This window comes from Pollachius pollachius (genome assembly GCF_949987615.1).
Source record: "Pollachius pollachius genome assembly, chromosome: 4".
NCBI classification, from domain to species: domain Eukaryota; kingdom Metazoa; phylum Chordata; class Actinopteri; order Gadiformes; family Gadidae; genus Pollachius; species Pollachius pollachius.
In genome coordinates, this window is record NC_136937.1 from 10,464,261 (window position 1) to 10,482,161 (window position 17,901).

At 42.1% G+C, this 17,901-nt stretch overlaps 1 protein-coding gene across 1 annotated transcript; it reads left to right on the plus strand.

Moving 5' to 3' along the window:
* The first annotated feature begins 1,177 nt into the window (after positions 1–1,177).
* Positions 1,178–17,424, plus strand: lrsam1 (leucine rich repeat and sterile alpha motif containing 1). The gene is made up of 25 exons (XM_079735357.1): positions 1,178–1,318; positions 1,821–2,007; positions 2,258–2,314; positions 3,649–3,693; positions 3,880–3,957; positions 4,572–4,640; positions 4,734–4,818; positions 4,898–5,019; positions 5,151–5,241; positions 6,156–6,265; positions 6,518–6,547; positions 6,919–7,041; positions 7,406–7,545; positions 7,751–7,795; positions 7,922–7,992; positions 8,275–8,374; positions 8,882–8,969; positions 9,638–9,712; positions 10,214–10,294; positions 10,737–10,832; positions 11,101–11,199; positions 12,038–12,169; positions 14,877–14,952; positions 15,677–15,882; positions 16,321–17,424. The coding sequence occupies exons 2-25, from the start codon at positions 1,936–1,938 to the stop codon at positions 16,441–16,443; spliced, it is 2,214 nt and encodes a 737-aa protein (XP_079591483.1). The 5' UTR covers positions 1,178–1,318; positions 1,821–1,935; the 3' UTR covers positions 16,444–17,424.
* The last annotated feature ends 477 nt before the right edge of the window (positions 17,425–17,901 follow it).

Sequence of the window (17,901 nt, forward strand, 5' to 3'; positions counted from 1 at the left end):
TAAACACTACTTTAAATTATAATCAACTCGGTTGATGAATTATAATCGTTGGTTTATGAATTTTACAAAACTTTGGAAAGTGTGACACCTGCTGGACAAATTACTTCACAACGTCCACTGACAATATACGCGTATGTCTGAAATGTGTAGCTTTGCAATCATGTTGCTTCTGCTTGAAAATAAATTCCATTTCTAACTGAGGATTTCCATGCCTAGTTTAGACCATTGACATCATATTCATAATATATTTTTTTTGAAAATGCAGGTCTAAAAATACTTTCAGGACAACTTTAATTCCAGTAGTGATCCGATTATTCCCAAATAATTTGTAATGTTACAAATGGCTAAGAGTTCGGTCAATTAGGGGGCCTTTTGCTTTAAGACAATGATCAATATAATGTTATTTCTATAACGTATTTAACCATATTATAACCTGAAAATGACAGTGAAGACATAGTGGACTTTCCTCTCCCCAATATATTCAAGTTACAAAGGTCAAAATGTCATGGGATGGACATGAGTTAGGACAACACTCTCTGATTCGAGAAACAACACATGTTTCCTGTGACACATGCAAATAATTTGGGAGTGCTTAACATGTTATAAACATATCACATATTATACATTCGACTTGTTTAGACGTGTTTTATTTCATTTAAATAGGTAAAAAGTGTAAATGCTAGATTTATAGCTGATTTTGAGATGTGTATTAACAAACTTTTTGGCATTTTCTTGATAAGACATTTGGTGATACATGCCGCATGTTTTGAGATCACTTTAAAAACTACATGTTTCTATTTCCTGGTTCCCATCTTCACCACAAGGTCACTGGTTTAGATGCGCAATGCATTGTGGTTTATGAAGTTCTGTGGGGCAGAAATTGTGACTAAATCAATTTCCAAACGCTTGTTTAATTTAGTGTTTACTTTATGGGCAACTCAACAATTTGGGTTTCCAGAATATGATAATTGTATGTATAAAGGTCGTCTTTATTTTATCTGTAGCGGGAACCGTAGTGGTATTTATAAAAGTTAAACCATCTTGGTGGTTCATTAATGTATGAGGTTGAAATAAAGATGTTTTGGTATTGGATTATAAATGGACAAATGAGTAAGGGTTTGAGGTTATTATCGGGTGGATCTGGAAGTCTGATGTCATCGAGGCTCATTAAGGTTGTGCTCCGCCCACTAGGCCAAGTGATATGTTTTCAGGGACAACAAGAAAAAGGAGCTGATGTTTACCATTTTAACTTAGTTAAATCAACCGTTCCTATTTTATTCTTTATTCAACTGAGTTCGCCAACACTAAGGTTTGCACGGTGAGTAACAGCGTTTTAACGCCATACCCGTTACGGAGTTGCTCTTATTTGGCTGTTATATATGACTAGGCAAACTGAAATGAAGAGCTTTCGATCAATAACATTACTTTTAGCTCGTTTGTTGTTAACGTGAAGCCTGTAATCACAGCTGTTGTATCACCATTTTCTTGACAATCCAACGACACTTGGAAACTGTACATCAACACGGAGGGGAATGCTAGCGTTAGCATGAATGTGTAAATCACTAATCCTGAAAAGCCAGAAAAGCATATCAACGTTAACTTGTTTCACATCAGGAGAAGCACTCTAACAAAACTATTGAATGTCACTTCCGAATGGGTCTTACATTCACATATTAACATCCGTTAATATGCACGACTTTGGTTGTTGACAAATACTATCTACATCTAGCCTCACCTTGGGCAATACGCATCTCGTTCCTATGTTTTACTATGATGAATACTGCTATCGTTGTTCATCAGTATTCTTTGTCGATTCGTAGTATCCGAGAAGTGTCTCCAGCCAACTGAGAGAAGTCACTGGTGAAGCACTTGTGTTGACGAGGGGCGGGAGGGGAGAAAGAAGACCGAGAAGAAGCAGAGGATATCTCTTCCATAATGCCGTTGTTTTTCAAAAAGAGGAAACCCAGTGACGATTCCAAGAAACGTCTTGAGTATCAGCTGTGTCTGGTAAAAAACAACAATATTTAAGTTTGTGTCTCGCCTCTGCACTATTGTAGCTATAAACAAAGGTATGAGGTCCTATGCAAGTAAAGCCCTACCCATGATGCTGCAAATTGGGTTGCCTAATAATCATGTTATTATTCCCTAAATTACATGCCTGTGTGTTTTATGTGTGTCTCAAATTAAAATAGAACATTTCTCCTCCAAACTTCCCATTAATATTGTTTGGTTATAGCAAAAGGTTTATGTTTTGCAGTCCAAGGAGGCCGGTGCGGATGATATACTGGACATCTCAGGGTGTGAGCTTTCCGAGGTGGGTGGCAATGTGCTCATGATGCTGCATCTCAGTTGTCTGCTTAAACCACCAACATAACTTAGTCTCTAAAATCAATCATATTATTTGTGTGCCCAACTCTTTTGAATAATTTGTTTGTATTGAACTGCCATCGCATTACACCATTACGTAATGGATGAAATTTGAGTCATTATCTATTGTTGCAAAACAGTGATGCAGCAATAAAGCTGATATTCAGAGTTTGAATATTCAAGTTGATGGAATCTCACATGATAACATGAAGACACACCACACTTTTTGAAATTCTGGGCACAGCTCTACCTTATTAAGTCATCTGTATGTTGCAAAATATTGCAATAATGTACTGTTGAATTGGAGTACGGGACATACAACAACTCTAACTTGATTATTTACATAGCAATATACTCCAGTATGACTAATTCATTGTAAGATAGATAGATGGGGTCATTGTAAGGGTCATTGTTTCTGAAATGAAACAATGACCCTTACAATTCACCTTTTCACTCTTTCACCTTTTGTTGCATGTATTGTTGTTCTATTCTTAGAATGTGAATGATGATATCGTATATTTGCCTTATAGGACAATTACGGTATTTTGAACATTGAGCCCCCTTTCTGGTTTGTCTAGGATGAAATAGAGTGGTTAACACCGAATTAATTTATTTTTTTGGTCCTGTCTCGAGTATTTGGCTAATTTCGAATTGCCCCTGCCTGCTCCACAATGGCTGGCTATGTGCATTCAAAAACATCCCTTAACGTTATTTTTCTGAAATGTGAAATTCATCGAGTGGTTAGTGGTGTTCTCTGATGTTCCTAATCAAGTATCGTGGCGAAATACAGTTTCTGTTGTGTTTTATTTGGCATTTTGTAAATGAAATGGTAACCGGAACGGAACTGAAACCGGTTTCCATTTCATTTACAAAAGCAGACAGGGGCAAATCGAAGTTAGCCAAATACTCGAGACAGGACCAATATTCAAAATTTCGAAGTTAACCACTCTATTTCATCCTAGACAAACCAGAAAGGCGGCTCAATGTTGAAATACAGGAATTGTCCTCTTAAATCATGTGATATTTGTGTGTTTGAGTATCTAGATTGACAATAAGATTGTGGTCTAACAAAGTTGTCATTTGTTTTGATAAATTGTTATTTGCTAGTCTACGCTAGACAATACAAAAAGCTATGAGTCTTGCGGAGAAGTGATGAATTGTACCAGATTAGAACATCCATCTGCAGTCCCAGTCCAAATTTACTTGGCTGACCGGGCAATGTCATTTGTATCCCGGCAGTCAACATCATGCCGATTGTATTCTGTTTTGTATTCTGCACAGGTCCCATCCTGTGTCTTTTCCATCAGCAAAGTGCTGCAGAAAAAGGTAGGTTAATACCTTAGTATTGGAGGAGAGCAGCTAGAAACATAGACACTAGAATAGAATGCGGTCCGTCCCCCTCTAAACCGAGATGCTATTGCTTATGGACAGAGATGGTCAATGGCTGGTGACTGCTATACCTTTGACAGGGTCCGATCAGAACAATAATCCTTAATTTCTCTGCTCATCTAGGTCCTCATTCTTCATGGTAATGAGCTAAAGACTTTCCTGCCAAAGGGATCTGACATCTGCAGTCTAATGACGCTAAAGGTATGGAAACGACACCAAGACTTATGGATGAGATGCCAGTTTCTAAAGTCGTTTGTGTGCATGGGCCATAAACACAACCAGCAAAACTGTTTGTCAGTGGTATTTGCTTTCTTGTACATCTGAGCTCAAACTATTCTATAACTTATTCATGAAATATTTAGAATATTCTTAGAACTCTGTAAATATTATGATGCTATAATAATATTTTGTTGGGCAATTTTACGGGTCTGCCATTTTATTTGATTGAAGTAGCCAAACAGAACTAAACCTAGTTGATTCAAATGGCTATTAGGGAATACGGTATAGAGCCCTCTGTAGGTACGTACCATTATTTAGCTTTGAATATGATAACATAGATGTTTGTGGCTTACTTTGATTTCTGAATCAACCTGACGATACAAGTATTGCGGAAGGAAATAATCTGATTCTCTACTGTCTGGTAGGCCAAAGTATTGAAGCAAATAGAAAAGGAACTAAATTGACCAATCTGGTTGGTACAAACATATCATCCCTCCTAGCATCTCAACACCTGGGTCCCATCCTATTGGATTCTTATCTTATGTTGTGTTTCCTTAATATTCATTCTGTCCTAAACTTGCAAATGTCCATCCCAGGTGCTGGATCTGCATGAGAACAAGCTCAACTCACTTCCAGACGATATCGGAAAGCTCAGATCCCTTCAGGTACAACCACTGTCTGTATTGCGCTTCATACTCAAATGGATCAAATCATGACAGTAAAAAGTAATTTGGCTGCATATTTGTTTTTCCATTTAGGTTTTAAATGTGGAGAAAAACCAGATTAAAACTCTTCCTGAATCCATTGGAGATTTACAACATCTACAGACGCTCAACGTCAAAGGTAAGCAGTGCTTGGTGTCCACCTAATTGCCACTGATTGATCCAGCTATATGAAACTTAAACAAAGTGTCTTTTGACAGGTAACTGTCTCAAAGAACTGCCAGAATCAGTGGGATCCATGAGGAGCTTACGAACCCTGGACATAAGTGACAATGAAATTCGGCAGCTCCCTAAAAACCTGGCCAAAATTAAAACACTTGAGGTATGTGTGTGTACGAATGAACAATGCAAGGTTGGAAACACGACTGCTCTCTGCATAATCCCTTGGTGTCTGTGATTGTCATGTTTGCGATGGATCACAATTGGAACTGTGTTTGTGTGTGTTTTGAACAGAGCTTAACGCTTGACGCTACCATGATGTCATATCCTCCGGCGTCTGTGTGTACTGGTGGTACGGAGACCGTGCAGCAATTCCTCTGCAACGGTGAGAGACCCATTTTACATTTACATTTAGCGGACGCTTCTATCCAAGGTGAACGGTTCATACACATATTCACACACCGAGGGCGGAGTCAGTTTGTTAGCAGTTAGGGTCAAGTATCTTGCTCAGTGAGACTCAGCTAAGAGGAGCCGGGAGACAAACTAGCAACCTTCCGGTTGCAAGTCAACAAGCTCTACCTCCTGAGCTTAGCCGACCCCATGCGTCGGTAAATAAGCCTACACATTGACATATCTACAGCCATATAGGCATATAGATCTCAAGATAGACGTAGATATATCTACAGACATATCTTCAGCTATAAAAAAATTCACATGTGGACAACTCTATAAACGTTCACAAATCTGCAGCATAAATACATTGACATATCTGAACTTAATAATCAGCACATGGAGCTGCTTTATTATTTCATGCTTGCCCAAAAATGGATTGGTCACCCTTAAACCAATCACAGCAGGGGGGTTTCACATGATGTCAGGCACATTCCAGGTCACCATCTTGGTACTTTTTCAACCACCGCCAGAAGAATAACAACAACTGGCTGTTTGGTAACTCAGCCATCACTCACATTCTTGTGGTGTAAACCATATGTGGACCCAGTGTGTGTAGTCAATAGTAATGCTTGTTCTTCAGAGATAGAGTATATGTGCTAAATGTCATTATTTCCTGAATCGAGTAACTAGCAGAACTGATTAATGTCCTCTTTTTTTATTTTAACACCATCACTGGCACCACTCTTCTGTTGAGTACTTGTTGTCATGGCAACTTCAGTAGGCTTCGGCACAAGCACTTTGAATACAAATCAGAATCTCTGGTGCTGTGTGGAAGACAAGCTATAATAAACCCAGTATGCTCATTTTAATGTGAACATGTCTGCGTTTATTCCTGTGATTGTGTAGAACTGGGGGAGGAATACTGCCCTCCGTCACAGTACCTGTTGCCGGTGTTGGAGAACGACTGCTGCCAGTCTAACAAGGATGCAGTCGACAGCACCGAACTGGTCTGGCAGGTGAGCAAGGACTGAGACTGCAACTTTCAGCAGCTTAATATATGGCATACTGTCAAACATAGGATCATTAAACCTGCATCACTAAACCCCTCGTCTTAGGAATGCAATGTTTATGTACATGAGAGGGTTCAAAAGTTTGAATTTTATCTGAGCTTGTGAAAAAAGTCAAACCATGGACTTTATGGAGTCAGTATTTTTTGTCATGTTTGGATGAATAATATAATATATATATTTTTCCATTTCTTGATGCAGACTAAATTTGATGACTATGCGAAGAGAAAGGTATGTCACTTATTTTCTTTATTTTAATTTAAATATGTTTGTAGATTAAGTATCATGTGCATCTACGTTATAAAGACAAACCAAATCTTGTTAAAGCTACACGTATTTTGTATGACTGTTTGGATACACCTTAGTAAACTGCCTTTGCAGTATTCTAGAAATATCTTCTGAGCTGCAAAAACAGTAGGTCAAACAAATTGTAAAAAAACAACAACATGACACACTGAACCTATAGACTGGATCTGCTGCCTTCATTTACTTACTGCTTTGGCGTTTGGCCGAGAGACTCTAGAGACCCTATGCGGGGCTTCACTTTCATCATTGGTGTGTGTCACCCATGTGTTGACACCTCCTCCCTGCTCGGCCACCAGGAGCAGAAGCAGCAGGAGAAGCTGGCCTTTGAGCGACAGCTGGACGAGCGGCAGAAGGAGCACACGCATCTCCTGTTCATGAACAACTCCCACAAGGAGGACGTGCTCCACTCGGTCAAACTGGTACCCCTACATGATGACTGCTCTTCAAGGATGCTTAGAGTTTAAATTGTCAGAGTATTAACAACATGGATTGAAACGTTTAGGATAATGTGTGAACACAACTCAACAAAATACAGACGATAGTTTCTTAGTTGTTTTTTTAGATATTTGAATGCAGGAATGTTACATATTATACCTTTTATAAAACAAGATGAATTTGTAAAACACGAGAAAATATGTCGATATTAACAATAAATTAGAAGCAAAATGACCTGTAGATGCAAAGGTAAACGCAAACATTAATCCCTAGTAGACCTAGGGACATCATGGTTGGCTCCCCCTCCACGATGGACTGTCATACCTTTTGTGATGGGGCATTCTGCAGGAGCGTGAGCGTCTGGACCAGGGCCTGTCCCATCAGCAGAGGGCTCTGGAGGCCGACAGGGTGCTGATCTTGGCCCGGGTGCGGAAGGCGGAGGAGGACATCTCCAGCCGTGTGAGCAGCATGCTCATGGACAACACCAGGTACCTTCACATGAGTTACCTTCTGTCATTTAGCCCCGGGCGCTTTCACCCAAAGCGACCTACGATGAGACTGAAAACTCATCCTAAGCAAGAATAAAATCGAAAAGTCAAACTCGCCTTCAACTACTTTGAAGGAAAACACTGGCCAGGGGATGGTGTGTGCTTGAAGGTATAATATTATACGCATCTCCATTCATCCACACAGACAAAAGAAGAGTTCAGAGTTTCTTCAGGCGTTGGAGGAAGAACGGTGAGCCGGATATTTTGACAAATATTTAATTTAGAAACATGGCCGTCGTTGTTTCGCTTAGCATGAGTGCGTCACATAACAAGTCTTTTTTTTAATGAGACATTGATTTTGTATTTTCATAACAAGAATTCGTATGGAGCATCTGACTGCCATCACACAGGATGAAGCTAATTCTCTCAGGAAGAAAGAAGTGGCAAGTAAGTATCCTTGGACATTTTGAGTACTTGTCCACAATCCATCCATTTAATTCCTATATGAACGTCCAAGTCAATGTCTTCATTTTAATGTTGACGGTTCAAAAACTTGTACCCTGTACACATTGTATCATTTATCATGTTAAGAAAGAAGAAAGATTGAAAACGAAAGCAAATGATCACATGATAGGTGGCCCCACTTTGTAATTCGCTGTTCCTCTATTTGAAGAGAACCCGGATCCGTTTCCCCCTGCCCAATCCGCATGCTTGTTTGTCTCCCTCTAGTGGCCATGCAGAAGATGCTATTAGACAGCTATTCCATGAACCAACTGCAGGCGTTGAGTGACCACCGCAGGAGGAATATGGTGTCAGAGGCCTACAGGAGGTAAGCCTTTACTAGTTTAACAATCATGGTGAATCTGTATTTCGTCACTGCATCAATCAGTTTTTTCTGTATGAGCCGTTTTCAGAGGCTGGGAGGGGTTACTTCTATCTAAACCAATCACAAAGCAGATATCCACAAGAAATGGCCATTATTCTTTAGATTTTGAGCAGGTATTTCTGAAGCCTTTTCAAAACGGCTTCAAGAGCAGAATCCATAGAGTAAAGAATTACCCTCTAAGATAGATAAATGCATCCGTTCCATTACTTGAGTCGCTGTTTTCTTGTATATTCACGCCGAGCCGAGATCCACCCAAGCAACAGGCACACGAAACTGAATCACAGAACATTTGTAAAAAGTAGGAGGGGGTTCAGGGGCTTGAACCAGGCAAAGCCGTCAATTGTTCCCCAAAATAATTCACGTTTTCATCATTATCATTACTGTTTGATAAACTAAAGTACTTGTGTGTATGTGGGTGCTCAGTTTGGTTTTGTCCCACTTTTATTTCAGCATGGAGAGTTTGGATAGGAAGTTTGATCAGGTGCTCTCTCTGCAATTGCTGGACAAGTCTAAAGCCATCAGCCAGATCCTTCAAGAGGTACGGATATATAATTGTCCTTTTGTCTCAGTTTTTGTTTCTCCGTTTCAGAATGCTCGCTTTCTATTTACTACAAGTAAAATCAAATTCGAAAGTGTACAATGTCTGTACATTATCTCGTTACGTGGAATTCAAAAATATTTGAATTCCATGAAATGAAATAGTTTACGGAGATTGTACACTTTTTTGTTAAAAGTTGCAATTTAAACAACCATATATTTCCATATATACGTAATAACATAACTATATCCTGTCCTTTTAAATTCACAGTTTGAATATCCTGTACATGAGCCGCACTCATGCCAAATGCTATCCGAATCAGTACAACGGAGACATTTAGACAAAGCACATTTCTAACCGATTTTTTTTAAGCCGGTTTAATCAATTGTTTAATCTCCTAGACTAGGGTTGTCCTTTCTCCGTTAACATAAGGAGCTAGAGCCCCCTCACGCTTTTTTTTTTCTGGAAATGTCTCTTATTGTCTTTTGTCATAGATATCATCTTGAACGCCCTATCCTTTCATTTACTTTACTATGACTTATTTATTAGGTCCCTGACAAGACTAGCCATCTGTTGTTTTTATCAAGTCAAATTCCTTGTTTTTACTCTGTGGAAACTTGGCGAAACTGAATCTGATTCTGATTCTGCTTGCTGACTGTGTTCCACAGGAGGAGATGCAGAAGGCAGCCTTCGAGGCCCTGCAGCTGCAGAAGGACAGTGTGCACGGCTACATCCGTTGTCAGGTCAGTGGCTCGATGGCCGGTTCACCTGACAGAGCCATTCAGAGAGACGGATGATGATACACGTCTCATTAGACTCTCCTCTGAATTTAGTATTTTTTTCCTCAGCTTTTGTAAACTTAACTAAATGCACCCGCTCTTCGAGTACATTCGATATTTTGCTTGTTAAATGAAAACGTTTTTTACTCTTTATCTGAAAGGAATATAACAAACCGCAACAGAAACATAACATGCTGCAACTATAAGGGATATTAATTAAGATGAATGGATGAAGCTTGATAAGAAATGTACCTTATCAATCGTGTTTCCTTGCAAAAACAGAAAGACGCTATCACCATCATCGCATTGGGACTTTTTAAATTTCTTGATTTGGTATCGAGGAGACTACTAATGCTTCTTTTTTTGCGGAGTCATTCCTAACGGCCCTCACCTTGGCTTGCTGTTCGGCTTACCATCTCCCTGATTGCCCCGCCCCCACCTGTGCTTCTCCCCCGTTGTCTCCAGATCAAACTCATAGAGGGCGAGTTAATGCAACTCACTAATCTGGAGGTTAAGAGAAGGAACCTGGACACTGAGAACCTGCAGGTGGGTACCCAAGGCCTTCCTCTTCTCTCTTCCCTCCTCGTCCTCCTACCACCATTTGGTTATTCATTCTCAGTCACGGCACAGCCTCATCTCTACATCGCCATCGCGTCATGACCCACATTGGGCATTTCACACAAAGGGATCGCAGATGCGCTCAGATGAGTTGACATGTGACATGTATGTTAGAACAGCCTAACTGCAGTGTTGCAGATCAGATCATGAAAACTGAAATGCTGATGGGAACTCTGTATTATCCTCTTAAATAGCACATGAGCATGTGAATCTCTTCGCCAATCGTTTCTTTCTGTCTGTGTGTGTGTGTGTGTGTGTGTGTTTGTGTGTCCCTGTGTGTCTGTACATCAATGGGCCTGTATGTGTGCATGTTTTTGTGTGTGTGTGTGTGTGTGTGTGCATATATGTGTGTATATGTATGTGTGAGCAGGTGGTCCTGGGGGACCAGCGCACTGCTCTTAGTGACCTGCTCCAACAGCTGCTAAAGCAGAAGGACCAGAGAGAGCAGGAGCTTCGTCAAGTTCTGGTGAGGCCCCGCCCAGATCTCTTGCTACACCCTCCACTGTCTTAAAGAGGCCTTCAATCATGTGATCTGCAGTTCAAGCCCTGCCATGTCCTCTGGAAAGCTCCAGAATAGACACCTGTTCAAAGCCACCATTATGGTGGCATGGAATGTGGGTGACACCATGTGAAACACTCCTATTATGCTGGCAGAGATGGATTTCTGAGTCTGTGCGTGTGTGCGTGTGTGCGTGTGTGTGTGTGTGTGTTTGTGTGTGTGTGTCGTGTCTCAGGTGGAGATGGAACTCAAGTCAGAGTCCAACCAGCAGAACTACTGGATGATCCAGTACCAGAGGCTGCTGGATGCTAAGCCACTGTCACTGCGCATGCAGGTACGGGGAGCACAAACACACAACCCAACGTCACAACATGAGTTAAGAGTTAAGGGGAGGCGTGGGAGACGGAGCGGAAACTTTAGAAGAGAGCAAGATTTTGAACAAAACAGCCCGAAACAATGGCTGAGCACGGCTCTAGCCCTGGAGCTTTATCGCAAGAGGACGAGGATTTCTTTGGTTGGGTAGAATAGAGTACAATCTCAGTTGAGCCGGTTTGTTTTCTTGCTTCCATGGCCACAGCGCAACTGTGTTTATGTGCCAATTTGTTGAATATCTGGCAATTGTAGTGGTATTATGGTAATATTGTGAATCATAACATACAGGCCAAAACCAAAACAAAAATACCTATCCAAAACTTTAGTGTTTAAAGGGGAACATGGCTGTAGCATTGTGGTAAGAGAAACAAGCATTTTTTAACATGTATATCTATTCTCTGATCATGGTCATTTTATAATGTAGTACGGTAGAATGTGTACTGTACTGTACTATGATGTATGTGTTGCATTGTACCTTTTTTAAACCATCAGTATCATTTTGATATTATAATAATCTCTGATTACATATATTTATTAATTAAAAAAGAAACTTGGCAGCCTCGTCAAAATGCTCGCATGGATGCTCATATTGGGATTTGGCCCATTGATGATTTAAATTGCTACACCTATGACCCGTTTGTAGACACACAAGTAAATGTGAATGTACAGTGGATGTTATATTGTCTCGATAAACTACGATAATATAACACTTGAGTATTGATCCAAGACGGGAGATGTGGGACCAATCAATTGTAAGTATTTGTATGTATCGTCATCCCCTCTACTTCCTGTCTAAACAGGAAGCAGGCCTGGAGAAGGAGCTGGTGAACCTGCTGTGTAAGCTGTCTGCTCAGCACCACATGCCCACCCTGGCTCACCACAGAGTCACAACCCAAACCCTCCGCCACATGAGCGCCTCTGACCTCCGCAAGGTCAGTTCACTCCCACTACACATGGAATGCAGTTGGGTATGTTTCTGTGTATGTTCTAGAGCAGTGGTTCCCAAACTGTGTGCCGCGGCACACTGGTGTGCCGTGAGGCAAGTCCAAGTGTGCCGTGGGATTTTGTGACAACCATAGCCTACTGCAATATAGTATACAACTAGACAAAAATAATTATTTTAATTTACTATATACTACTTTGAATGCACTCTTTCCATAATACAGAGGCAAACTCTAAAAACTATTTAAAAAATCCTCAAAGAGGATCCCACATTTCGCTGTTCGCGCAGTTGCGCAGGTGGGAATTTAATTTAGACTGTGACACATCAAAGGCAGTAGGTCAACACAACATTAAAACATAAACAAGAGGGAAAATGGAGCGCTTTCTCGTGCGGAGCAAACCACCAACCACCAGTGCAGAGACTGCCGAGTCCGACAACCCACCGAAAGAAAAGAGGAAAAAAACTGTCAGCCGACAGTATCATGAAAGTTACCTGTCTTATGGCTTCAGTTGGACCGGGGATGTCAACATTCCTCAGCCGGAGTGCGTCCTCTGTCGGGAGAAGTTAGCTAATGCTAATATGGTTCCAAGCAAGCTGAAGAGGCACTTGGAAACCAAACATCCCTTCCACGCTGAGAGAAACCTGGCCTATTTCAAAAGAGCGCGGGATCTGAACCAGAGGCAGCAAGACCGTTTGTTGGATTGTGTGAAAGTGTCTGAAAAGGCAATGGAGGCTAGTTACATGCTAGCGGAGCTTATTGCAAAGCACAAGAAGCCTCACACAATAGCGGAGACACTCATCCTCCCTGCTTGCAAAATAATTGCAGGTGTCATGCTGGGTCCAGATGCCGCAAATGAGCTATCCAAGGTGCTGGCATCTGATAACACAATCAAAAGAAGAATAGATGACATGTCAGAAGACATTGAACAACATTTAACAGAGAAAAACTGCAGGCGAGCGGCAGATTTTCTCTTCAAATAGATGAATCGACCGACATAAGTGGGGCTGCCCAGCTCCTGGCAAACGTCAGGTATGTTGACGGTGACTCTATTAAAGAGACTTTTTTCTTCTGTAAAGAAATGGCAAGCCATACAATGGGAGAAGAAATATTCAAGGTAACTGATAACTACTTAAAAGAAAACAATCTGTGCTGGAGTATGTGCGTCAGTCTGTGCACGGATGGTGCGGCATGCATGACGGGGAGAGTGAGAGGCTTTATTGCAAAGGTAAAAGCACAAAATCCACAGATAGTGACCAACCACTGCATTTTGCACCGAGAGGCATTAGTTGCCAAAACCATGCCCCCGGAGTTGACTGAGGTGCTGAATCAGGCTGTGCAGATGGTGAATTACATCAAATCAAGGCCCCTGAAATCTCGCCTTTTCTCCCAGCTGTGCGCTGAGATGGGAGCCGACCACCAAAGCCTGATCCTCCACACAGAGGTACGATGGTTGTCTCGGGGGAAAGTCTTATCCCGTTTTTACGAGCTTCGGGAAGAGCTTTTGGAATTTTCACGTGAACACGCTGTCCCACATAAGGACAGGCTCGCGGATGAGAGCTGGTGCGCCAGGCTGGCTTACCTTGCAGACATATTTGGGCATCTCAACGAGTTAAACGCCAAGCTTCAGGGCAGGAATGAAAACATTTTATCATCCACAGACAAGATTCGGGGCTTTATGGGCAAACTGACCCTGTGGCGCGAGGCTTTGGAACAGGGCTCCATGAACATGTTCCCGCTGGCATCAGCTGCGCCACAGGCAGCCAGTGAGCGCGCTATATATGCCGAACACCTTCAGACCTTAAAAGAGAGGTTTGAGCGCTATTTTCCACGTGTGGCGGACATCGAGGACAAATACTGGATCCGAGACCCATTCAACCAGGAGTCCGAGTCCTCAACCGAGAAGCTCACTATGAAGGAGAGAGAGGAGAGCGCAGAGCTCCGTGCGGACCGCACGCTGAAACTGAAATTTAGTGAGCTCACACTCGATCAGTTTTGGTTGGTTTGTGCATCAGAATATCCAACCATCTCCCACCACGCTATCGACCAACTTCTTCGTTTCCCCACCACCTACCTGTGTGAGTTGGCGTTCTCCACTCTTGTTTACATGAAGAACAAGACCAGGTCACGGCTCTCTGTTGAGCAGGACTTGCGAGTGGCCCTCTCCTCCGTGCCACCAAGGATTAAAAAAATCTGTGCGCCCCGACAGGCACATGTGTCCCACTGATTTGTTAGTAGGCAGAATTTTTACAAAAAAAGCCTGATTCTAAATGTTACAGTTATAATTTGTGGGTCAGATTCAGGTCCATGCAGCTTTCTCATGGACAGTTCTCTGCTGAATTTCTGTTTCCTTTGCCTCACCTGTCTGGTAGAAATGGGTGTGTTTGATTAAGCCCAATTTGATAAAGTTTAAATATTTTTGTGAAGTATTTTGTTAATAAATATTTCATGAGTAGAATAGTTGTCTTTGTCACATCTTATTTGGCATTAGTAAATAATTATAAACTTAACAGATAAACAGATGATATTAGTGATAACACGTGTTATAAGGCTATTTTGCACAATAGGTGTGCCTTGAAATTTTTATTTGTCCTTTGGTGTGCCTTGGGCACAAAAAGTTTGGGAACCACTGTTCTAGAGGATCAAAGTTAATAGGCGGTGTTGCAGACTGATGACCGCTGGTGTTGTTTCCCCTCAGCTCGGTGTCACTGAAGTCGGCGTCCAGAAAGCGCTGCTGGACTGGGCCAAGAAACACTCCCACGGTTCTCCTGCAGGTACGCTCCTGCCCTCTAGAGCCGTAGCGCTCCTCTCTGACCTTCATTTCATCACTCGTTCAGTTCTACACCATCACACCCACACTCAGCCAGAGTCTGTTACAGAGAAACATGTGTCAATGATATCCAGGAAAGGGCACAGCCTACTTTCCTGTAGGTAGGTATCCTTCAGGAAGTTGCACCAACCACCGATTACTGCTAAGGTCGTTAAGAACCTAGGGACGATCCCGGATGGCATTGTAATAGTTAAAGGGGACATATTATACCACCAGGTGTCAGTGGGATTAGCCTTACAAGCCGTTTCGAAAATCGGCCCCATATGACATCACTAGTGGGCGTGTCCACCTAAATCTGTGCTGGATAGATGAGCAACGTTTACTTCAGTCCACTGGGTAGGCTGGTAGACTGATCTATCCAGCACAGATCTAGGTGGACACGCCCACTGGTGATGTCATATGGGGCCGATTTTTGAAACGGCTTGTAAGGCTAATCACACTCACACCTGGTGATATATGTCCCCTTTAATTCATTTGTAAAAATCTACTAGGACAAAGGGACGCTCGCCAAACTACTGATACACTGTAATGGGTTAATGACAGTTTAGCTAACTTTAAATCTGAGAGTCATTAGCTAATGGCTATAATCCTCGAGTCGTTATCCGTGATTTGTCGGTGAATTGTCCTGGCTTGACTCATGGTGTTTCCCTTGTTTCTCCGTGTGCCAGCTGCCTGTAAGGCCGTCCGTCAGCGGGAGGAGGAGGCGGGGCCGGAGGCCGTGACACCGTCAGCACCTCTTCCCTTCCCGGACTCCCCGCTCCGGAGCGAGGTGGCTGCTGCGTACCCTAGCCCCCCCCACACCCCCATCACCCCGTCTGCCTCGGGCAGCATGGACCCGGGCAGCTCCGAGTGTGTGGTCTGCATGGAGAGGGGGGTAAGGACAACACTCGTTTATAGTTCAGAGTCACTCGTTGGTTGGACCGCCTTATTCACCTATGACGGCGCACTGTTTAATGCACTTAAGTACAGCCGAGCAGGAGTTTTCCAAAGCCAAGCCCTTGACTTAAGTGACGAAAGGAAAGCACTCCACTAGGGCGGAGGAGTGGCGTTCCCTGGTGAGTTCCCAGCAGTCAGCACCGCTAGACCCACTGGGACTCTTGACTATGGATCGCGCTTTTTCGCTTCACTCCTCGCTTTATTACAGGCCTTGAATACCTACCGAATATCTGGCATCTTTCAATGCCCATCAAATTTGGTCGGATTAAGAACAATTTGTAAACTTTCCTCCATAACCCGAGTACCGTGGCAGCCACATAGCCGTGTTTATGATACGCTAATCCCTCTGTATGTTGTCGTCTTTCTCCTTCTCCAGTCTCAGGTCATCTTCCTGCCCTGTGGCCATGTGTGCTGCTGCCTGGTGTGCAACGACGCCCTGCTCAACTGCCCCCTGTGTCGCAGCAACATCGCCCAGCGCGTGCGCCTCTTCCAGGGCTAGGGACCGCCCCCGTCCGGCTCGCCCCTCCCTCCACCCGTCACACACCGCGCACAGCGGAGAGCGCATGTTAAAAGCAACCTGCAGTAGTCACATGTACAGTGGACGTAGAGGATAAGGCTTTTTATGCAAATGTATTCCAATTGGTCGAGGCACTTTTATTATCACTGTAACTTTAGAGCTGGAGTCGATTTTTAAAGTCGTTTTTTGTTGAAAATATTTATAAAGGTCTGGTGCTGTAAACCACATGCAGGAAATCAAACATGTTTTATGTTGGCAAATGCTTTTCAAATGGTCAAAAGTCATTTTAACATGCCCCAGGGGGTTCATGTCATGCAAGGTTTATCGGTTACTGTATTGTGTCTCGGTGGCTGCATACAGGATCTGTGCCTTTTACCTGTAAATGTCTTGAGAAAAAAAATCTCAGCAAGTTCTAATATAATATCCAATATATCAATCACCTCATGTCTTAGAGTAGGATTGCTGTCTGTCCACCAGTCTTTGTCTGTAAGTGCACCACCAACCTTCTGCTCTACTATTGTCTGTCTCAGCTAAGTGCTATGACGTTATTCTGGCGCTCCGCCTGTATACCAAAGGCCCCTCAGCTCTAACTGATATCTGTCCCTCAGCTTCAATCAGAATGAGAGATTAACATATTCATAAGGATGGGTCACTGTTTTAAACAGTTTTCCAATATGTCTGAGATTCCCCTTGGTCTCCTATTTTTAGCGCTCTGTCTTCATGCAATTTCTTTTTTGATGAATGCCATGCATGCCATATGGACTAACACAGGATTTAAATAACCATTTTATCTATAGTTATAGATAGCCTTTTTATCTATAGTTCTAGATAATATGATGGTAAATACAGCTGGTGTATACCTTCATTCAAGTGCTCTTACTAAAATCTTATACCTAGCCTGTTTCAAGTCCCCAGATATCAATATATTGTCAAGAGTGTATAAAGTGTAAAATATCACATAAATGTAAGGTAAATTAATCAAAGTTGAAAGTTGTGTGTCTTTTTGTGTCAATTGGATCACGATTTTTTACATTTTAACAATATGCAACTATATGCATATACAATATGATTCCATCGAGATGTCTAGATGAGAAGGTACTTAGTGGTTCTCAAACAATTTTTACTCATTAAAAAAAAGTTACAAATGTTAAATAGTGACCTAACTTAGTTCCTTAGTTGAATTGTTACTAAAAAAGTATCTTAGATCCTTTTTTGAGATAAAACATTAATAAGACTTGCTTCTTGCGATGAGCTGAAATCAGTAAGTTTCCCTATCTCTTTCTGTGGTCTAAGATCCCACATGGCTGTAGCCTATTTTCGCCGATTCTCCTTTCTCCTTGTTTTTTTTATTGTTTGTCATTAGTTTTCTCTATGGTGTTTAAATCATCCGTAATATGCTACATGTGCATAATTACTATCCCCTTGTTTCTAAAAACAACC

Coding starts and splice junctions, on each gene's coding strand:
- lrsam1 (XM_079735357.1), top strand. CDS start 1,936: ATGCCGTTGTTTTTCAAAAAGAGGAAACCCAGTGACGATTCCAAGAAA. Junction 5,242..6,155: donor GCAGCAATTCCTCTGCAACG/GTGAGAGACCCA, acceptor GTGATTGTGTAG/AACTGGGGGAGGAATACTGC. Junction 11,200..12,037: donor CACTGTCACTGCGCATGCAG/GTACGGGGAGCA, acceptor CTGTCTAAACAG/GAAGCAGGCCTGGAGAAGGA.